The sequence below is a fragment of the Lepisosteus oculatus genome, chromosome 9 (assembly GCF_040954835.1).
Source record: "Lepisosteus oculatus isolate fLepOcu1 chromosome 9, fLepOcu1.hap2, whole genome shotgun sequence".
NCBI lineage: Eukaryota > Metazoa > Chordata > Actinopteri > Semionotiformes > Lepisosteidae > Lepisosteus > Lepisosteus oculatus.
In genome coordinates, this window is record NC_090704.1 from 30402294 (window position 1) to 30426783 (window position 24490).

General features: G+C 37.7%; 1 protein-coding gene across 1 annotated transcript in view; it reads right to left on the minus strand.

Moving 5' to 3' along the window:
• Positions 1-10471: 10471 nt before the first annotated feature.
• Positions 10472-24490, minus strand: part of LOC102694824 (cystathionase (cystathionine gamma-lyase)) — a 32602-nt gene continuing 18583 nt past the window's right edge. Inside the window, exon 12 of the mRNA XM_069194359.1 lies at positions 10472-12173. Within this exon, the coding sequence (XP_069050460.1) occupies positions 12120-12173 (54 nt within the window). The 3' untranslated portion in view covers positions 10472-12119. The remainder of the gene's footprint in view (positions 12174-24490) is intronic.

Genomic DNA, 24490 nt, shown 5'->3' on the forward strand with positions numbered 1-24490 from the left:
ATCCTGATGATTAATTTGTCCTCAAAAACATGTCACGCGATGTGTCAATGGGGTTTAGGTACTTGCCTTCTTTAATGAAAGGCACTACATAGATTCATGATTATAGGCAGCATGGTGGTATCAATAGGTGCTGCTGTCTCAAAGCTGCTGGGTCCTGTTTTCAGTTTCGGCCTGCTCCACCTTCTGTGAGGAGTTTGCATGCCCTCCCCATGTTTCTGTTGGTTTTTGTCCGGGTGTTGCAGCTTCTTCCCATGGACATATTGGTTCGGTTTGCTCTTCTAAATTGTCCCTTTCCCTGTGGCCCTACTAAGGATCAGCATCTCATCCAAGGCAAGAAGTCCTGTGCTGAATCCTGAAGTGCTTTTGATATAGGTGAGCCCTCAATTCATCCAACTCTGAAGTGCAGAACCCCCTTGATAACCCCACTTCCTATCAGGGGAATAAGTGAGAAATTGTTTGCTCAATTGAGTTTAAAGATGACTGCACAATCCTGGAGTGGAACATGACCTGAACAGTGGAGTAAACACCCTTACCCTTATGGAAAATGCCATTGGACCTTTACTGACCAAACACTTAGGACCTTAGTTTGACATCTCCTACAAAGGATGGAAAGGGTCAGAGATACAGTTTGATACAACCATTATCAGGGCTTGGAGCTTTCTGTTAATGGGTGGATGAATGGAGTTGTTCATAATTAGAGGGGGGGTAGTTTAGTTACAGTTTGGTGTAGTGATGATTTTTCATAACATTAATTTAGAGCGATTTACACGATGCCACCTGATCTGGGTGAATTTAACACACTTTAGCATGTCAGACAATCAAAATTCACCCTATCATCTGATTACTTTAAAGAGTCATTGACAGATAATTGTTAAAATGAGAAAAAGATCTCTCTGTGCAGAGGAGAACAGAATCAATGATATGTTATTTCTTTTGATTTTTATGTAGAGGGCAAAGGTTACTCCCTTTTGCTGTCTATCTCAAAATCAGCCTCTTTTCTTTTGGAAAATAAGTGTACACACCAGATGCTCACAAATTACTTTCACCACTGGGGTCAGGATCAGATCCCAAGACTGTCATCACACCAGAAAGCATTGCTCTGCCTTAGTCTCTGAGGTGTGCTAAAGGTCATCAAATGCAAATAGTTTTTCTTATACCTGACAAATTACCAGATGTTCTGTAAAGTGGAATAATTTTTAAGGGTTTTTGTGGATTTATGGATTATTATTGACTATGCATCTATGATATTCCTTTTTCACTACATCACTTTAAATATCTACTGTATACTGTACATACTGTAGGCATATTATACTCATATTACTGCTCTTGAATAATTGAATAATTTATTTTCCTGTTAAATTGATGTGCTGTAATTATAAAGATGTCTTGATCAAAATATGTCTTTCAGATATCAGCCTTTTAACTTTAAATGTTGCTACAGGTCTAGAATAATATTTGTAAAATTTACAGAGTAAAATGAGAGGCAAATCATATCTTCATAATATGGTCAAGAATAGTGGTGAGTCATGATAATTAAATATTTGCTAACATGCTTTTCTGATAATTCCTTTTTGGGAATCAAAAAATTATGAGGCAAAAGAGCTAATCTTTCAGGATGTTTTTTTTATCTGTTTATAAAATACATTAACATTACACTTAAGAATGTTACTGTAGTGGTACAGTAAATGCTTCATAAACATGGACCTTTGTCTTGTACAACCCTCTATTTATATATTCCAGGATATTTTGGGGATATTGTTTCCCAGAAATCAGAAAATCTACAACATCCGGTATAATCATTTCCATTTCAGTGAACCTAGCACTAATACTTATGTCTACCTCATATCCTTAATATTTTTAGTTTTTTTTGCCAAAATAGTCATGAATATTAGTCCTGAAAACCATGAAAGCCTAACAAAGAACTAAGAGCATAGGACATGAACTTACATGTAAAACTTGTTAGAAAATATGATTTCGAAACTCTTTAGAACAGTGACATATTCTATACCATATTTATACACTATGCAGTGCTTACTGTGTAGCCTGTTAAAATAAATTAGCAGAAGCTGTGAAATGTATCTTTTTGTACTTCTTGTTACTGCAATATTAAACAGTTGCATAATAAGATGTGTGCTCGTAAATGCATAGGTGATGTCTGCATGGATTAAAGGCTCTGAGGTTCATTAGTTTTAGGCCCACTGCCATTGCTCAGTCTTTAATAACGTTCAGCCTGTCCTGCTATGTTCTGCTATGGCAGAACTCTAATAGCTCTGCTACACAACAGCTTTCAAGACTCATCAATCTACCAGCAGCAAGCTCTAGCAGTGCCAACAACTGACACGAGGCACCTGTGATCAGCACAGACCCACTCAACTGACAGAACCATCAAGATCTGGAAGGACTACCTACTCTTTCTTGATTAATACATCTTAAAAAGCCCATAAACTCAATTACACTCACAAGGCGCCCCTACAGTGGTTATAACCAATTGCTGTAAATGATGCTAAAACTAATCTCATGACCTCTTTTGCACACAATATGTAATTTGTACATGTCCCTGTAGAGCATTATGCCTGCTTCCTGCGTAGCAGTTATGAAGGGATTATGGAGCCATTATGCAGCAACATTCAAATTAACCGGTACCAGATCATTTTAACCTTTGGGCATTCTATCTGTTTTCACCACACCACTGCTGGTACCCACAAGGCAAAGGAAACTCATACAATTTCACATCCATCTGGGATCAATGCCGTGCATGTCTAAAATCAATTACTCACCTGCTGTTGTCTAACGTCTCTGCTTGTCATACTCCACACTCTTACCATGTTTGTGTTTCAGCCAATGATGGCCACACCACACGTTGTAGCTTCTTAGAGCTTCCAGCATCAGAATGAGTCAAATTAAACATTAACTCCAGAAATAAGCTTTAACAGTGTAATTGTAGCCAAAGGCATTGCCATTATTCAATACATGCTTTATGGCTGCTGTCATAAAACAGAAATGTAGAAACAGGAATGGTTGTTGTGCTCTACATGGTCAATCTCACATCCAGTATACTTAAATAAAGCCATTTATCACTGAATCAGCATTAGGCAACATGTATTCAATAGCTTTTGCACAAAATTGATCATACTCTGGGCTCCTTACTCTTTTTCTTTACATTTCATAGAAAAATAAAGCTTCTAGGTTTTCTGACTATTAGAGTGTACAATGCGTGACTTCACAACACTTTTATTGAAAAAGTGGATTATAAAGTTACAGCAAAGAAAAATGATTTGGAAATGTTCTCCTGGGCCTTTTTTTATTTATTTATTTTTGTATGGCTCTTTTTTGTTCTGTGGTTTTTGTTTTTCATAAATATTTGACGAGCCGTGAATTGGGCTGGTGTCCTGTCCAGGGTGTACCCTGCCTTGTGCCCATTGCCTGCTGGGATAGGCTCCGGCCCTCCCGTGACTGTACTGGATAAAATGGTTAGAAAATGTATGGATTGATAATACTAGATGTTGTTTTTTTCAGACTTGTTACAGCCTTTGGCCGGATTGAGAAGCAAGGCTGTTCTTCGTTAAAAAAACAAATCTGTGTCTGCTTGCTCTCGATCCCCATTCAGCTCTCCCATATGGAGATGGTGCATTTCTATAGAAACCAATGAGTCATTTCTAAAGTCTCACTGAAACCTGCATGTACATCAGTCCACCAAGTGTCCTGTGCAGCTAATCCCAGCTCTCTGAGGGGATGGGCCTTTTAATTTCTGCTATTTGTCAGCCTAGCACTTCCAGTCTGTGACGGAGCCAATGGCAGCCAGAAAGATTTCTTTCCAGCTCCACTGACTGCTCGCTGCGGATGCGATTTTAGATTTTTTTGTTCTCCCCCAAAGAAAACAATATTGTCTCTTCAGAACTAGAATTACAGTTAGATCCTTTTGTGTCTTTTATGTTAATATCAAAAATATCATCCATACGCCTTCAACCTTTCAAAGTTTTCTTTGCGAGTTAAAAATCATTCCTTTTTCCTTTGTAGAAGTTACTTTTGTTTGTCATTGTATGTAGGTGACCCTTGAATTGTGTATTTGTAACACACCTTAAATATCCTGATGATTTTAAATAATCCTAAAAAACACAGGGAGAACATACAAACTCCACACACGTAGCACCCCAGGAAGTAAACCCAGGGCCCCTGAAATGAGGCCGCAGTGCTAACAGCAGGTCTACTATTTAAATATTCTGTACTTATAATTTGGTTAGGAAAAGCTCTTAAGTGGCATTTTTACTTGAAAAAGAACAGTATAATTTTTTCAAGTGCTTAAAAACATCAGGGGTTCATTTTAGTATTGATTAACCAATGTCCGGGAAGACTAACCATGTTTTTCCTACCAATCATTTGTTAAAACAGTATTTTTAGTGAAATAAGGATGAGTCAAACTTTGCTTCCCTGCTGTTCCTGCTCAGCAGTCTCTCTCTCACCTTCCCATTCGCACTGCCACTGTTGGAACACTGCGGCTCACAGACCTTAGGGCAAGCAGCAAGTTTATTCTTAAAAGCGGTTGTAGACGGTATGTCCAAACTTTTCTACACTATTCATAATGTATAACAATGTACCAGTTTTCATATTTGTCTCTTAATTCTTATTTTCTTAAATAACATAGCAGATATCAGGTTTTTGTTTTCCAATTGTTGAAGTCCGTTGAGGATGTCTTTAGAACAAAGTGATAGGAAAAGCTCCATCTCTTCTGTGAGCTACAGTGGATCCTCTGAGTTTTGTTTTAGGCCCTTAAATCCAAAAATCCAAAGTTACACATTTCAAAAAATGGAAAAAAAAAAGTTTCTTAAGAGAACAAACTCTATCCAACAGTGAAAATGCTCATCGAGCTGCAGGATCTTTCTCACAATGCCTTTAAATTTTCCCTTGTGTAGTTATCACCATAGATTAAGACTAAAATAAGCAGATTGCTACTAAAAATGTAATGATCTATTTCCTCTATGTAGTCTTATTGAATGTAAAGTAACAAAAAAATCTGTGGGCTTCAATTGGAAAGCACGCTTATACTGTGTTTGCTTGAATCACCCCTAATGTATTGTTTCTGTACTCAACACTCTCAGATATTCAATTTACTTCGGTACTTTGCTAAGTCGTGTTATAATGGTTTGCTATGGGATAGTCCAAATCACCTGCCTTAGTGAAATTTCTCCTCAACAAATTTCTCTTTTAGTTTGCCTTTTGTTCTACCAAACAAGTCTGCAACATTTTGCTATGAAAAATATCAAAAATATGTAACCTGCCACACACGTTCCCAATGATTAAACTATCCATTGTGATATTTTGTAGTCCAGAGGCCTTTTTTTCTCCCAGTAAATATGAACTATTTGTCTTCAATGGTGGGCTTCAAATTTCATCACAGTAGGATCAGGGAAAGCTCTTGATATTGGAACACTGTGCAGTATTTGTCTGTTATTATGTAAACAGTTGCACAGTTGTGGTGATTCCTGGGTTTTTACAACTAACAAAAGCTGTTTATCTTCCCTTACCTGTTTTCTGGTGCAAAAAAATTAATTCAGTTCAATCATTTTGCTCTTTAATATGCCCTAGCAACTGAATGGAGTGCACCATCTGTCTATATATAACTGTCATAATCACAGCCTCTGTATCAAAATATTTATAATGTCAAAAGAAATCATGCACTCCTTGGTTATAAAAGCTGACTAAATTTATGAGATGTGTTAACCATTTTCAAAACATCTTTATTAAGTTATGGTCCAGAAAAGTGTGGAATATAAACGGGTGAAGTAAATTATTGCCAATTATTCTGGCTTCTACATTCGAAAATGTTTAAGGCTGGTTTCCCTTCCTTTGGTTCAGTGACCTGCACAGTGTGAGACTGGCTGCAAACTGTATTCCTTGGCCTCAGAGCTTCAAGACTACTGTATTTACTTTGCCTACTTCCTCCAGGAGAAACTGCAGCACACAAACTCTGTCCACTCATGTTTGATATATGTTGCCTGAAGAGCTCCAGAAAAGTGGTAATTGCGAGTTATTAGAGTAAAAGCTGGCACAGTGTAATGTAAAAAGTCATTACTTGTCTCCCGGATCATGGCCTGTCAGTTCTGGATTTTCTTTGTCTGTAATGTCTTGTCAGGTTGGAAATTGCTGGAGATCAGTAAAAGTGTGCTCATCAGCATAACGATGACAATAAGATGCCGTCTTGATAAACCAGTCATATTGGTTTCACCAAGCTTGACAAATCGTAGGTTAAATCACCTCATCACTTACTCCCAATCAACTCTGACAAATGAGATGCCTTTAGTGTTTTTGCAACAAAGTCACAAAAGTAATCTGTGTTCATCATGGCCAGTCACTAATGAACAGTAAAGCATAATTGCCAAAGCATTGAATCAATATACAAATGCTTATACAAAAAAACAAACACTCATAAATAGCGCTAAGTTTCTTTTCATGCATTGTATGGTTGTCGATGTGAATTGTTACTCAAGGGATGTTAAGTTACAATTTTCTAAATAAGTAAGTTACATGTCCTGTGATATTATTGTTACATCCAACTCAAAAGGCTTGTAACCTGCTTGGACAGTGGGTAGCCTCATGGCTTTAAGAGCATGAGGCTCAAACCCCTTTCAGGGATGGGGGGCAACTACAGGGTGGAAATGGGGTGGAGGAGGGACGCTTGAGACTGAAATGTGCACGGAGGCATTTGAGTTCGGTTCATGTAGCTAGTTTCCGTAATGATGGCGATCAGGTACAGCTGTGTGTGACTGACTTATCCCTCCCGAACTTCAGTGGATCACTTCCATTTAGTGTACAATGCCCATTCTTTCTGGCAAATAACAAAGGGTCAAAAAGGGAAATAGTAAAAAGAGGAAAAAAGTTACATACAGAGTAGTTGTATGCACGTAATCTCTCATTTAAATTACTTTTCTATGTGAAAAACGTCTGTTGTTTCACTATTAGACTATCAGTGTTCCTGTTTGTTTTTTGCTTCCTGTGTTTTTTATTTTGCTGTCATTTAGTCTAGTTTGGAAAAAACATCTTTCTGTTTATGTCATGTTTATGTCCTTGTTCTGGCGTTCATCTCTACATTAAATACAATAACACCATGAGCAGATTGGCTCATGCTAGCTGTTCAGCTTTCAATGTACAATAAAAAGTGTAACAATGGCACTTCCTTCTGTCTTAATAAAGGAGCATTTCAACAGGTAATAAAAATGTAGCAACATTATGCTTTAGTTTTCCCCTAAGGCTACTCTATTCAAAAGGAGGCTTTGTGCTTTAGCTTTGAAAACACTGTAATGCTGAATAATTTAGGGGTACTCTCTAGTAAAATTAAATTAAAGGTGGGATTTTGGTAATGTTATATTTCTTTATTAGCCCTATACAATTTCTTGCATTAGGAATTTGTCTTTTCACATACCCCCGCTTTTTTCTCCATGGAGACACAAACACACAGACAGGGAGAGAAGCTTAGAGTCAGAGCGCAGAGTCTGCCTTTGTACGGCACCCCTGGAGCAGTTAGGGTTAAGGGCCTTGCTCAGGGGTCCAATGGAGTAGGATTCCTCTGCCAGCCACAGGATTTGAACCAGCAACCTCCCAGTCATAGGCACAGATCCTTAGCCACAGAACCACCGCTCTGCCCTATTTTGAGTGTTATATACACTAGGTGGGTTATATTGACGTTAGCAACTCGAACTATGAAATGTAGCGTGACAATGACTTAATAATTTATGCAACACATTATGAAAGATCAATTGCATATCAAAACCATCCCTGTGACACCAAAAGCATTTGTTTGTCACTTACCAGTCATGTATCAGTCTTGTTCCTAAACTATACAATACTCCCACAGGCTCTGACATTGACGTCCCCTCTGCTTGTAATTGGCACAGGCACTCCGCAGGGCCTTTCATTGTCATTGACCTCATTGACATACAGGGATCCAAACATTATCTTTCCCTCTATGACAATTTTCACCAACTACCAGAATACTATATTGAACAAAATAACTCCTTTGAATCAAGCCAGGGCAACGTCTTTTTCATCCTATATCCCCGTCAGTCCTCAGATTTTTCTGATTTAGACATAAATATATCTCCTCCACTTTCCAGCAAGGAGAATGTGGCTGTAATCATGAGCATAATCAAAGCAGCTTGTTCTTTATTGGATACAGTACAGGATGCCCATTTCTCTCCCAGCTCAGAACAGAGAAAAAATAATTTCTAATAATAATTAATAAGAGGAGGATTTCATTGACAATTTCAAAGTGACCTTAAGCTTATGGTGTATTGGCTGTGACTAGTTTGCACATTTATATTGGGAGCTTCAGTTGAAGGTTTTGAGGGCTTGATTGGGTTCCAGAACTTCGCTCACTTGCTGACCAGAGATACCTGGATCCTTTGGTTTTTGCTGCTAAATGCTGCATGGTCTCAGTTTAAATGGGTCCAAATATTACAAACTCATTTGATATGTGCAAGTAAACAGTTTTCTTGGTACTCCCCTAAAATATCACAAAGGAAACTTCATATTAGGTTTTTCTGTGCAGCAATATTTAAAATATTGTGAATAGGTCATATAGGTCACGCCCTGATGATAATGGCTTCTCTGCATGAAGAATCCGCACTATAATAATTATTGCTTACACATATATAGCGCTCTTCTGGACACTCCACTCAAAGCACTTTGATGGGGACTCACCTCCACCACCACCAATGTGCAGCCCCACCTGGATGATGCAATGGCAGCCATAGTGCGCCAGAACGCTCACCACACATCAGCTATTAGTTGAGAGGAGAACAGATGAAGCCAATTCATAGATGGGGATTATTAGGAGGCCATGATTAGTAAAGGCCAGTGGGAAAATTGGCCAGGGCGTTGGGGTTACACCCTGAGACTTTTCAAGAAACACCCTGGGATTTTTAGTGACCACAGAGAGTCAGGACCTCGGTTTTACCCAAAGGATGGCGCCTTTGTACGGTATAGTGTCCCAGTCACTATACTGGGGCATTAAGACCCATTTTCCCAGGAGGTCTCCCATTTAGGTACTGACCAGGCTCAACCCTGCTGAGCTTCAGTGGGTAGCCGTTGAGAGCTGTAGGGTGACATGGTTGCTGGCCATAAATATGTATTCAGCAATAAATTAGCAGGTTTTTGACAAGTAATATTGTTTGCACATTATATGCTGTTTGTCTGGAAGTGAATTTTAGCAACTAAAAAACAAAAAATTGAAAATTGTTTTAAAAAATTGAAGTTTTGGGGGAGAGTTTTTAAAATAGAAAACAACAAAAGTTACAAACCATAATAAACAGTTGGGACAATATTAATGCCTGATTCCTATTCTTCCTTTGCATAAGGGATACAACATTTTAAACAGTCAAATCAAGGTTGATTCCTACAATAGAATAGAACTACCAATAAAAAGAAAAATGAAATTTAAGCTTAAAAAGTTTAAATTATGATGAATTCATACTCTGGTATCTGCTTGCAATAGTTCTGGAAAATGTATTAATTCATGGTTATAAATATGAATTACTTGTGCTCAACCTTTACTATAAAGGAATTCCAAATTATGTTTGGAAATTGCGCACAGCACGTCTTAATTTAATGAAGAACTTACCTTCCTCCATTACACAGAGTAAATCTTTCCAAACTGTACAAATATGAAGGAATTCTATGATGACATTCTTTTCTCTGGCCATTTTGATGCTCACATCTACTTTTTAATGAGAAGGCGAGTTCAACAGAATCAAAAGCTTGCAATAGTGATTAAAAATGGCAACTGAGTGTAAACATATCTGTATTTTTTTGCAAGGCCACAGAGCTCATATGCACAACACTGTGAGGCTGATCCATTGGATGTGTCTTTATTTTAATGGTACATACAATTTCATGCAAAACATTAGCAATCAACACAATGGATACCGATCCTAATCTTACAAATATATTAAATGTCATCTCACTAAAAATACACATATTGAAGGAAAGTGTTCTGCATGCCTTCAAACAAAATAATTAAGTGCAAATCAATAATAGATGAAAGAACTGACATATACACATATGAAAGTTATAATTAAGGAAAGGGGTTCCCTGGTTTTATGGGCTACTAAAACCCACCTTGTTTCCTGTGTTGCACTTAGTGATCGGTGCTTTTTACTCTAGTTTTTAATGTAAGAGGATAACAAGGTACTCTAAATGAAAGAAAAATGCAAGAAAGCGAGAGAGGAGGAATAGAAGGAGTCTGCAGGATGAGGTGAGACTCTCAGCAGGGCTAGATCAATTATGACCTCCGCCGGTTAGGTAGCACAGCAAGACTCCTGAGGAGAGAGAGTCAGGCTGCATGATGCTTAGCGACATTTTGCGTGGCGTTCTTTGTCACAAAGTGCGAAACAACCCCCCCCCCCCTTCCTGAAAGTGATTTTAAAGGAATTAAAAATGTATTCAAGGAATTTATTTAATTATTAAAATAAGATTATACATGCTAAAACACCAAGCAAAGTCTCCAAACGTTATCAATGAAATGGAAGATAAAAGAAGCAGAGCGCAAAAAGTTGTTTGACATTGAAGACCTATGCTCTTACTGAAAAACAGGTGATTACCACACATAAAGTAGGTGTGGTATCACCTGGAAAAGTACAGGAAATCAGCTGGCTGAAAAGTGCAAATCCATCCTTATCAATAGTTATAGCTTGTATCTGAAGGACTTCTGCCTTCAAAACATTCGGTATGTATTAAACCTCAGCTGTTGGATAATATTGCTGGAGCTGAAAGGTGAGGTTTCTTTTGCAAGTATACTATCAGTTCAACTTGAGTCCAGCACATCATCTGTGTGCTTATAGTTGACAAAACTAAAATATTATTTGTGATCTATTTAGAGTATGAATACAATGACATACTGTTATTGAAGTGACAACAAGAAAATGGATAGTCTTGTATTTTTGCTTTAGATTGGACCTGATAATTTATTTAAGTCAAGAAACCATTAGATACAGTAAATCTGATCAAAATAGCAGAAGTGGTGAATGTTTATGTTCTAAAAACCTACAGTATTCTTATGAAGTGTAAATGATATCAGATAATGAATTAGCTTGATAATAGTATATAAAGCAAAGAAGAATAAATCAAGTAGGATTAAAAATATAGGCTTTGACATTTCATCAAGCCATTAGGAACACTTATTTTTCATTTTCCTGTTACAAAATGTAAGAATGTTCAATTTGTGTCTATATGAGTGGTTCTTCCCCGAGAAATATATAAAGTATGACACCCATTGCACTACAAAGCATAATCAAGTTACATCCTGTTTTCCATTCTGCTATATTGAGTCTCAAAGAATACATTTCATGCACTCTGGAACAACATGTTCAACATCATAAGCATTTCTGTCCACATGAATAAGAGCCCTGTAACTCACTCAATGGTGGCTGAGAAGCAAAGCTGATTTACTCTCAAGCGCTGAGTAAAACCTGTGGATGCAAGCCACATTTTAAACCTTTGGCTGTGACATTGTGGTCCCAGTGATTTATGGCATCTATTTGACACCATTTGACAGTTCAGTGAATGAACATATCCCAATACCCCTAGTCCAGAGATTTTTTATTCTCTTTGGTTTGTGTGCCAGTATAAATGTGTAGTGAGCAATGATTTTGTCTGCTTATCTGATTTCTGATTTTCTGGACAGCTCTGAAGCCAGCTGGGTACTCTGCTTTTGAAAAAAATCTCAATTTGTTCTTTTGTTTGTAGCTGTGCACTAAAACCTTGGATGAAGTGTTTGTTTCATTCCTTGTGTGCTACAAAAACATAATCCTCTGTCAGCCAGGGGGGTTGTTCAATTTTGTTACCTTCAGCTTTTTATGTATTTCATTCATGTTAAAGAGCACTTAATTCTTTGCCTTCAGTATAAACAATCTCGATGACATATGCTTGGTTCGGATTAGAGAATATGAATGCTTCTAAAGCTGCTTAAGGGCAGACTAGTCTGGTTCAATAAATCTGAGTGCAAAATGTTTGCATAAGTAAGTCAGGGATGGGATCAATACACCGCTGCACGAACTCCAGTGAGGGTTCTTTCTTCACGGCCAATTACATTTCTCTCAATTTTAAGTTGGATGTGTTTTAACAAGGCTTTAGCATTGTTGTCTTCTGCTTAGTCTGCGTTGCTCCTCTAGTAGTTTATCTTTCTAATAGAGATTCGAAAAAGCCATGAGACCTGAGTGAGGTTACTATGTTCTCACATTTGTATAATAACAATCACCATCACTATCATCACAAACAGCACCCTTCACACTGAGAATTTTCAGAGCATTTTATAATAGAAAAAAATCAAGATTATACTGTACATCAGAAATGGTCAAAAACTGTAGTTAATACATACTGTAAATACAAATATATGTCTGTAATAATTCATGGAAAACTGAACAATTCACAAAATACTACCCTTAAAATGTCCTTTTACAGGAATGATTTAAGATTATATTTGTGTTATGTAAGGTAGTCTGATGTTTGTCTACATAGTAGTGTTGTTATTAGTTCAAGTAGGGAGCTGTGTCAGGATGCGTCGGCAAAAAAGGGAACAGGTAAAGGTTTATTCCACGCTAAAATGGAAGGAAAAGAGACAAAACATTTTGGCTATGGAAATGTTTCAGTTGTGTCTTTTCTTTTCCTTTCAGCATGGAATAAGCTGTTACCTGTTCCTAACATATTGTCTGTCTATCCATCCTTCTAATCCCACACATTGCAAGTTAGATAGCTCATTGGGTGTCACCATGCCTTTTTTGTGTGTCCAAATAAGCACATTTCACTGCTGTTATAAGACTGTAGGTCACAATGTATTAAGTGTATGGATTGCAAAATGATTTTTTAGCTTTAGCTTGAATACTATCCATTTTAATATTCCAAGTTATAAAGCAACTATCTCAAACAAATTTCACTTCATTCATTATCACTTATTTGTGTAGTCAGGTAGTATCTGACAATGTGACAGGTAATCCAAATGTAATGATTTATAAATTACAGGACTGTTTATAAAAAACAGTGGTGCGGTGGCTTTGCAGCTAAGGATCTGCGCCTGTGGCTGGAAGTTTGCCTCTTCGTATCCCGTGGCCGGCAGAGGAATCCTACTCCGTTGGGCCCCTGAGCAAGCCCCTTAACCCCCACTGCTCCAGGGGCGCCGTATAAATGGCTGACCCTGCGCTCTGACCCCCAGCTTCTCTCCCTGTCTGTGTGTCTCATGGAGAGCAAGTTAGGGGTATGCGAAAAGACAAATTCCTAATGCCAGAAATTGTACATAGCTAAAAAAGTGATCTTATCTTATAAAAGCATGTTAATACATAAAAAAACATGGATATTTTGCTACACATTTCATTTTAATTTCTTACGTAGGCTTTATTGCAAATACACTAAAGATATTGAAGTACTACTAAACGGAAAGGAAGCAGCCATTGCTAAAAGTGGCCAATGGCCGCCATCATTGTGAGTTACACATGTAGTTCAGTACAAAGACCAGTAGGGGTCACATTTGGCTTGCGAGCCACACTTTTGGCACCGCCATCTTAGACCATTCACTGAGAGCAATGTAAGAATTCTGTTTTGTGCCCGTTTCAAGATTAGACAGCCGCAGTGGTGTCAGACTTGCAGAATGAAAACGGAAGGCGTAGCTGTAGCACAAGGTCCAGAACATGGGCCCTGGGGAAGCACAAGAAGGGCACGCACATCCTCCACCACCTCCAGAATAAATTGAAGCAGCTCCTGGAGGAGAAATCAAGCCAGCAAGCAGACATCCAGCTAGATAAAGTGGAGGAAAACGAGGAGCAGAGCTGATGGCACCCTAAGGGGACTCGTGGGTTTCTCCACAATCTGAAACATGTTGATTGACAAGTGTTTCACCATTCAATTACTGGCCGGAATCCCAGAACCCTTACTCTTACTGCTTTTGCTGTAATTAAGAGGCAGTTTATATCAACCGCTTATTTTTTGTTCTTCTAAGATGGTGCTCACAGTCAATGTAATGCTCGTCAGCACACGCGCAGGGCTCCATATTCAACCTTACTTAAAACGGTCGCTGTAAAAAAAATGACACCATCTGAAAAAATTATCATCTTCAGTGAGATAGTTTGTGTAGTTTTTGTTAGGAACAGCTTTGAAGGCTTCTTGGATAAGAAGCTGTATGACCTTTAACAGACCCACGCTAACAGGGCATGCAAGTAAGAAATCCATACGACTTAAACTATTACTTCAATATCTGGATGTGCAGCCCTTGAGAGCTGTTCGCAGCTGAGACTGCAGAGATTTACTTCCAAGAAGAGGGGTTAATAATTATTGCTTTTGCGGTTCATTTGTGCTGTACGAATCCCTAGCCACTATAACACCCAGTCAATTTCTACCTTCATCAAACGGTATATTGAGAAATATTTTCCACGGTCATTAAATCATAAACATTGTTAATGTACATGCAGCACTTTTCTCATTAGTTTCTTGATGTATTTTTTTCCTTGCTCATTCTCGTGGAGAAAAATCTTTTCTTTAATCAAGGTGTACTCTTGTGTAACAAGTGGTCTGTACTGCTGATTGAAACCATCTGTACAGCTCCTGTCCGTGTAAATAGCATGGTTTCTACGTGATGACATCAATAACGGAGTTAATAAACAGCACAAGTGGGAAATCATAACACTCTTTAGAGCGTATTCACAGTGCGACACAAAGAGTGTGGAATGATTTTGAAAATGAAACACGAGAGTGCCTTCTTTATCTTTGCTGTGGCGCACGCTGGGCTCGCAATACTGTTTTAAACTTCAAAGAGGTGGCTATGGTCATTACATCAATAGGCAAAGAAATGATACAGGCGATGCCATTAAAACAGGTTGGGAAGCCAGGTCAGCATGTAGATTCAGATGAGACAGACCGCAACAAGAGATGAAGCAAAGAAGTGTATGTCCTTGCACCAAAGCTCTTGCTCTTTGAGAGTCGCATGGAAGGATGAAACTGATATAAGCTTCAAACAGAGCTATGAGGACTCGACAGTTAAAATCCATTTAACACTGTCAGACAGACTTTCACTGATTATTCCTTATCCTTAATGGGACCTGAGCTCAAACATTGAACTACGTCAGACATGAAATACTCCTGCTAAATACAAAATTACCCTTGACAGCTTTACAGTCAGTGATCCCAGGTTACCAATACCGTGTGCAGGGCAGGTGTGTGAAAAGAGCTGTTCCAGCCAGGAGTCGTCATCTGTTACTTTGTTATAAGTGAAAGAGTGAGGGTGAAATAAAAATGAAGGGGGTTTTTGGGGTGGAAGCTGCAGGACTTGGGGAAAAAAATCACACTAGTGTATGTGGTTAGTATAAAGGAGTGCAAGATCTTTAAATGCAGGGAAAATAATTTCATATTTCAAAAGGGTGACAGATGTGAACTACTGTAGAAGAGGGAATATATGGGAAAGCTCTTGAGTTTATGCTGATTAATCACTTTTCTCAAATAGATGTTGTTCGGAAACTATAAAAACATCCAATAAAATGTCTGGATGTATTGCGATGACTGTAGAATTTAAATCAAGGGAAGCTGTGTTGGAAATATACAATGCATTAGTTAGATAACAGCAATAAAAGAATATGGGATACAAGTGAAAATTAAGTTAAGAGAAATCAGGAGACATCATACTTTACATAGGGGATTATGGGAGTCACATGGTTGATGATCCTGCATCATTAAGCTACTAGCAAAAAGGGTCAAATGGCCTCCTCTAAGTTGTAATGATATTCTCAAGGGTAAGGACAGTGGAAAGCATTTCTGACTTCTTGCAGAATACAAGCCCTCACTGTTCCCCTGTGCTACAATAAGATGACACAGTTCTGTTTACAGCTCAAACAACATACTTTAAGTACTTTTCTGGGAGAGTACTCTATCATATCTTTTTAATGGAGAGTAGAAAACAGAAATAAAACAAAATACAGACTGAAACAAACTGTGCCTTCCACTTAGAAGTCTGTATGGTGAAAGCAAATTGGTTTCATTCTGTCTGTCCTCCTGCACAGTACATAATGTCTATTTTTTTGTTATGCTGTTCACAATCAAATTATATTTTACAAAGGAAGGAACATTGTCTGATCCTTCTGTTCTAAAATTTTTTTAGATTTAAACCGTGTCATGACATACTCTTTCCTGGGTTTTAACATGCCTTTGTGGAGCTGCTTTTCCCAGAATTATTTTCATCTTTTTAGGTGCTATAGTGTAATGAACAGTAAGACTTTTATTTAAAGAGGATATTATTTGTAGATTGAGATCTTCAAGAGTATTCTCTGCAAACGTTTTCTATCATTTGTGTCTTCAGATTTGTCAGATTAAATTTGAGGCATTTCATGTTCATAAGAAGAGCATATTTTGCCCTTTTGCTGTTTTTCTATGCATCATGTGCTCTTATAAATGTATATTAATTTGGCTGCAGACTATTTCACCATCATCATAAAGTCAAACTTTTGTGTTTCCCACAGACTTCGGACTATACACTTCATGCCAGGTACTGCTGTCTTTTCTTGATATTTGAAGTGTCATGATTACAATTCGTCAGAAGTTAAAACTTGTATTTCAATCAAAAGAGAAATAAGAAGTACATTATAATAATGTTGTGAATTGGCATTTATGTATCCTCTATTAAAATGTTCCCAATAATACAATATTTTTATTGTAAAATACAATATTTTAACGTTAATATTAAACATGTTTATTAATTTATTTTAAATTAAAACAATGTTTTGTCTCAATGTCTCAGGCTGGCAGTATGGGTTGAATTTGCTAAATGCTAAAAGCTCGTTATATGCAAGTCAGATCTAGAAATTTTATTGTTATATGCTTTTCCGTTCATCATTATTATTGAAAAACGTTGACAACAGAATTTGTTGTCACTTTCAACAAAATGTACGTCCAGCTGTTTTTTTAGATTAGTGAGACATGGCACTGAGAGAAAGTCTACTGTAAGTCTGCAAAATAAGGCACGGCTGTTTTCAATGAACAATAAGCACTAGTGACATTCCATGCAAGAGAGAGGAGCACTTAGGACAGGCACTGTGTGGAATTAGTCACTCCTCTAGGCTCATTAAGAGGCTCATAAGACCAGCGAGGAGGAAAAGGCTTTTGGCTCCATATCTAGGCTCCAACCTGCAGTGAGCGAGAGCTCCATAGAGGGAACGCTCATTAATAATGGATTGGGCTGGCTTATGGGCCTGTGGGACTCAACGACTGAGGGATACTTAAGACAGTACCATCTTAGGCTGTACTGAGAGGAGTCACAGATCCTGGCAGGCAGGCTGTGAGGTAGTTTGCTTGCCAGTGGTTGGGGGTTTTGGTGATGTGTGCCGTCAGTAGCCACACCACCCCCTGTTGTCCATATACTGTAAACATAAAACATGTTGTGTCTTGAAGTAAAAGGCTTTCCAACAGAAGCTATGGTTGTCAAAATATTTACGAGGGATTTGAATTAGTAAATTTAGAATACAAACTCCATAAACATATTCTAAGGATCATACAGTTGTGATGTAGTAGTGGTATTCATTACTACAGTCCTGAGTATTTTGACTTAAAATCATCAGCCATAAAATTTTGCCACTGAAGTCCATAAAATAGCCAAGATGTGAACGTTTTCCGTATTGTTAATAATATACTGCATGTAGGCAATATGAGACATGCAGAAATCGTTTTTCTTTATTATAAAAGTACAATCATTTTTATTCTGTACAATATAGCATTAAAACTGAAATGTATCTTTAAAGAAGAAATTTATACAGTATATGTCATAGATTGATTCCAGAACACACAGAGACAAGGGTGCATTTGCCCTAAGCTGTCACTAGGGGGTGAAGAGAGTCAGTTTTGCAGCTGTCATACTGGGGTGGCATATGAGAGACCCTGGCTCTGGAATGTTAAATATTTGGATTCTCTGAAGATGAGAGGCTCCCTCTATAAGAAACAGCTCTACCACAGCGTAGTAGACCTTTTTATAGTAACAACGCACAGGTGTTGTGCTCCCTATGTACAGTAGATGTTAAATTATATAGGAAAACCTGTGGGTCTTCAAGATGAAATAATAGGTACGGCAATGGTTGGTGCAGGGTTTGAGGATTGCTAAGAGCACTAGCATATAGCATGGAGTGGGGGAAGAGCTGAAGTCAGAAGCATTAGGTCTCCAGACCTATCAATGAATTTTACAACCATTTTAGTGCAGGTACTAAATGTTGACATTGTAACAAAATTAATGGAAAATGAATGGATATACATGTAATATTTTGCTACAAATGAGATAATCTGACGGGGCAATCGATATTGATGTTATACCTGTAATGTCCTAGGTATACCTGGGACATTAATTGCTAAATTTTGCAGCACTAAACTTCTTATCCTCCTTCGTGGCACTAAAAAACAGTTCAATCACAGATCCTAGAGCCTCTCTCAATTGTTACTGCATCTAGCGTTCCTGCTGATTAAAGTGGACATTGCAGCATGGTGGAGTCTGTCCTCAGCAGCACTGCACTGGCTGCAATTCCAAAACACCCTGACAGATATCTTGCCAGTAATACAAGCCAGGAGGCAGTGTTATAAACATTTTCTCTTTCCGGTGAGAAGATGTGGACTCTGTCTGTGTCTGATGTACAGTATATAAGTGCAGAACAAAAGGCTTCCGGTATTTATTTAATGTGAAGCAGACATGTTTTTCTTAAAACAGTGGATGTCAGTCAATTATACTAGGCAGCTGGTAACTCTTACCAGCAGCATGCTAAATTCGTTTTCTATTTATTTGTCACTTAAGACACAGCAGTAAATTAAAGACACACAGGATCAAATTAAATTTACTGTTGCATAAAAGCATAATTAGAATATAACATTGTTTGTTTTTTACTTCTTTCCATTAGTTATAACTGAACAAAGATTAAGATGGGCATAGAGACCACAGCATGCTTACGACAGAAGCATGTTTTACATATAATGTGAATAAACTCCATTGGGAAAGGTAATGGTTATAATGCTGCAATCAATCAAAAGACAATTCGATTCTGCCCTGAGGCTAGTGCTCAGCTGGCAATGGACCAACCTCAGAAGTTGGCCCTAGCTCATTGCATACAATCCTTTCTCAAAATAACGATGTTGGGAGCTTTCACAAATTATTGCAGTATTCCAGCAATGCTTGTTCAAGTCTGATGAAATATAGCCATTTTAACAATTTACTTGTAGGTGTTCATCTTGTCTGATGGTTGGCATTTAAACATTTTTGTATAATAAGAGAAATATTAGCTTCTCTGCAGCAACCACAAATTCACCTTTCCTGCTATCTCACTATGAACAGCCAGGACACAAAGACATAAACCATCTTTTTAAATGTAGCTGAGAAAACCATATCAGGGTCATTTATTCATTTGCATCTATGCTCTAGTACAAGTCTCAACATTTTAAACAACATCAAAATGTTACCAGAAACATTTTTAAGTGTTAACCATTAGCTTGCAAACAGAGACTTGTAAAGATGTAAAAAAATGTCAGAACATAAGCAGGCATAGTTAGGCATACTTAACGAATGAGCAGATTAAGAGAAACCCTAGGGCAGGAATTGTATTCTATTGGAATTTTAATAACAAATAAAAGCATTGGGAAACTAAAATCACTGAGCAGGGATGTTAAAAATTCAGCCCTTAAGGTTCTGTAATTCAAAATGCCAATACTATCTTAGAAAATATGAATTGTCAACCCAATACATTATTTTCTTGAGCCATCAAGAAAACATTCTCCCTGAATTTTGATTCAGCACATTAATCTAGATTGAGCTATACCCAGTAATGGTTCAATTAATTATTTTGGTTTTTCTTTTCTCAATTGATCATTCAAGCATGCATTTTTCTGAAGTATTTGCTTAAACTTAGGTCACAAATAGCATTTGAACAAATGGAGTTCTTTAGCCACTTGACACGCCTGACCTGACCATCACAATGGATTTTGGAGAGATGTTATGACTAATAACGTGTGGGCAGGACAGAAGCTGCGGGTTGTGAGCTCCCCAGATGGTGACAGTGCTCTAATGTAGCTCAGCCACCGAAGCCATAAAGGCACTGGTCCTTACTGCTTTTTTCTTTGTTGTGACTGATGTTCAACAGCTTCCATCACTTCACCATCTCTGTCCAATCAGCTCTCTCAGGGATGAGGGGATTTAGTACATATGCAACACTTACTCAAGTGCACGAGGTTCAGTCAGGAATGATTGTTTTATCAGGATATCACCCTGCAGCTCACAAGTTTGAACCTGGTCAGTACCTGGATGGAAGACCTCCTGGGAAAACTAAGGTTGCTGCTGGGAGAGGTGTTAGTGGGGCCAGTAGGGGGTGCTCACTCTGCTGTCTGTGTGGGTCCTAATGCCCCAGTTACAGTGATGGGGACTCTATACCGTAAAAAGGCGTCATCCTTCGGGTGAGACGTAAAACCGAGGTCCTGACACTCTGTGGTCATTAAAAATCTCAGAGCATTTCTCGAAAAGAGTAGGCTGTTACCCCTCCATCCAGGCCAAATTTCCAATTGGCCCTTACCAATCATGGCCTCCTAATAATCCCCAACTATGAACTGGCTTCGTCACACTGTTCTCCTCCCCACTGAGAGCTGATATGTGGTGAATGTGCTGTTGCAATATGGCTGCCGTCGCATCATCCAGGTGGGGCTACACATTGGTGGCGGTAGAGGGGAGTCCACATTACTTGTAAAACCCTGAGTGGAGTGTCAGGGAAAAAAGCTTTATAGGTGTAAGGAATTATTATTACTAAAATAATTTAAAATAAATTTAATTGAAATCCCAAAACTATATTCCCTATTTTCATAAAAGCATAGGTGCATAGAGAGAGATGATTCTTCTCATGTTCAGGATTTTTTTCTAGTGTGGGTATTTCATGTAAAGCTTTGAAGAACTACTGATGAGCTGCTCCTGCTGATTGCAAACGTACAGTCTTCTAGAAGCTTCTCTACCCAGTGGTGGTTGTTGCAATTTTTGTCATTGTTCTTAGCTATGTTTTGAAGTATCTTGGGGACAATAATTATCTAGAGTTCTATCTTCAAGACATTTGGAAAAATGTTGGTCTGCAATATGTCTTCCTGTTGTAAAGAAGCACAAATTAAATATTGACCAAATACTGACATTGGTGGTGGTGGAGGGGAGACCCCATTACCTGTAAAGCGCTTTGAGTGGAGTGTCCAGAAAAGCGCTATATAAGTGTAAGCAATTATTATTATTATTATTATTATTAAATGACTCTTTGACAAAGTAAGATTGTCACTCAGCATTTCTGTTAATTTTTCACAGTGGTGACCTTGAGGTTAAAAAGAAGTGGTGTTCATGTTTAGCTTCTCTGTGATCAGTAAAAGACTCTTAATGCTTAACTTGTTTTTGCTCAAGATCAGTAAGTAAATTCTTCTTTGGAAATTAGTGGACAGGTAGAGGTAGAGAAGTTAATTTGGTATCTGGTAATTCATTCAACTAAAACGTTTCAAATTAAAGAAACCCATGAATATCTTTTTGTCTGCTGTTCAACCCAGTGTACTCTACAGAAAGGTATTCTGCATTAACAATAATAGGTTCAATTAAAATTCACAACTATTCCAAAACCAAAAAATCCTGTAAAAAATTGCTACATGAACCTTTATTGAAGAGATATACAGTATATGCCATTATGTGACACTTTTCAATCTAAATAATTTGCAACAGTATACCTCAAATTCTGTGATGTGTATTGTCAACTCTTTTACATTTCTAAGATTACCACTAATGAAATAATGTAATGATGAATTAATTGTATTAGTATTGCTAATGAATACCTTTCACCACAACTATACAACTACACATCATGGAAATAGGACAAAAGTATTTTTCCATGTCATGATCCCTGACTTTTGACATTTTATTTTAAATTGAATAGTTTTAGATACTTGGTAACTGTTTCTTCTGCTTTACTTAAGTAATCTTAGATCCTGTTCATACAATAGTCCCAGTAGAAATCAAGTTAATAGCTATTAATAGATAATCATTAAATTACTTGTACCATCATGAGATAATTAACAAGGACTAGTCATTTAAAAAAAAATTGATTAATTATTTTGCAGAAAATAAACTTGATATTTAGATCTTTAGAACAATTCACCAATAGATGATAATATTACAAATCTGTATTTAAACATTACATAGTCATTACATTACAAAAATGTCATTATTATCTTTAGAATTCAGTCAATATTGTTCTAACAGCACAGCTAGCAAACCACAATATTAGCCAAAACCCCATTACAGTGCAATTAGAAACAGAGGAGCTACTTAAATAGTGTACATCGATTATCGAACAGCTAAGGGTAAAAAAAAAAACAGCCCGTTAGCATTATTAATCACATGTACTGCATCTAGAAACTAGCCCTGTGGAATTTAATTGGAAGATGTGGTCACAAATTGTTATATAATTCCAGTTACATTATTGCAATCCACCCTCGGTTTGATCTGTAATTAGTCAACATTGACTGAGATTCCTGGAGTGTAACTGGCCAGGCACAGTCAAGGGCTAGGTGGGCTGTAATGAGGTCGTTAGCCAGGGTTATACCCCGAGCTGACTGACCAGGTCTGCCCAGGTTTGTCCGAGCATGCAGGGATCAACCAGACCTGGGTCACACAGAACTGTCAATCCTGTAGGATTTACTAGACACTTGTAAGCCTACAGTGCTCTCAGCAAAGAAGTGCATCACACATCCAACCAGCTCTCCTGTTAGGAATGTTGGAGCTTGCAGTGGGTTAAATAGAGAGAAGCTCACTGGTGGAGGATTTGGAGTAAACACATTACTATCCTTGCTAAACCTGTGGTAGTAGTGTTAGTACTGGGGTCATAGTGTTGAGTCAAAATGAACTGCAATGGTCTGTTCCAAATTAGGAGGGCATAAAAAAATCACTAGAAATTTTAATTAGTGCCATTTTTACCATCTCTCAACATATACAGTATGCATTCGAAAAAGGATATTTTCATTACATAGTTTGTTCAGTTTCCGTTTGCTGATCGGTACTAGAATATTATGCAGGACCTACACAGTCAGCTCTAGTGTTAGCTAGATACAGTAGGTCAAAAATCCCCTATTCACTACATAAAGACTCATCTCTTATCAGTTTCAGTGTAGCTTAGTTTCCACTTGGGATACCACATTCTCATTTTATTAGTGAGCTTAAGGTGACCTCAGGAGATAGTGATGGATCTTGAGTACTTGAATCAATTAATCTCTGTTCAAGACAAAGGCAATTCATTTCGTTTAACATCTCGGCATTCTTTTTAGAATCATAATAACACAAGTGCCAATTCCTTAATCTCTTTCCTTCATCTTTTTTTGTACGTTGGTGACAAAATAAATCACAGCATTCCAAAAGCATTAATACGTTTTCCATCTTTAAATCCTTTGATTTAATCTCAACACATTCACTGTATGTCCAAATGTTCTTTTTTTATTGCTTAACTGCACTGTCTTGATAAGGACAGTTACAAACCAGGTCACATCTTCCAAGTTCACAGCTACCCCTTTTACATTGATAATGTGCACTTTGCGTTCCCTTTGCTGTCTCCATACAGTACTGCCAGATGTTTGCTAGTCCATGTCTTAGTCTTTCCACCTAGTGTTTACTGTTAGTCTATTGATATACAGTACAGTAAGAACAGCAGTAGAACCTTAGTACTATAGTACTGTACTAACTCTCCTCATTGTTTATCAAGGAGAAAGTTTTTTGATAAAATCAACAGGATTTGTTTTTTAGAGCTTTATTTCCTAATCCTCAGGGACAGACAACCACTAGCTGCTCAGGGGTTTGTGGGGTTCCATCTTCTTTCTTGAGATGCTGTTTCATTTTGCAAAGGGATGATGGAAATTGTTCCATCACCCAGCACAACCTGCCATCCCAACAGTCTCTTTTACTGGTGGAGATCCTTAGCAGACCCCACTTAGTGCTTTTCTTGTACAATATATTGTACTGTACCATTGTATGTACTGTTCCAACATCAGTAGCTCAGACCTACAGTAGGTATTGCAGCAATCCAAATTTCCTGATCAAATCCCTGTTTTTGGTAATTTTATACTTTCAGAGGGGTTTAATAAACCAAAGCAAATCCAAAAGAACCTGTTAAAATCACAAAACTGCTGAGATTTCAGATCCATTGCTAACCTAAGAAGGATTTGTGTCAATAAATTAGGTGTATTTAATCATATCTGCCATTGCATGATACTGTAGACGTGGGAAAAGCAAGTGTTAACAATGGGAAAATAAATCCTATGCAGATAGCAATTAATTTTCAGCAACCGTATAAAGAGCATCATTTTAAACAAGTGACTCTAAGCCACAAAAATCATTAGCTTCACATCACACAGTTCCTTATCTCATGAACCTTCCTGAAGGCAGGAAGGCTGATGTTGTGAGCCGCCACTTGTGTAGGAACGATTTGACCATGTTCAATAGCAG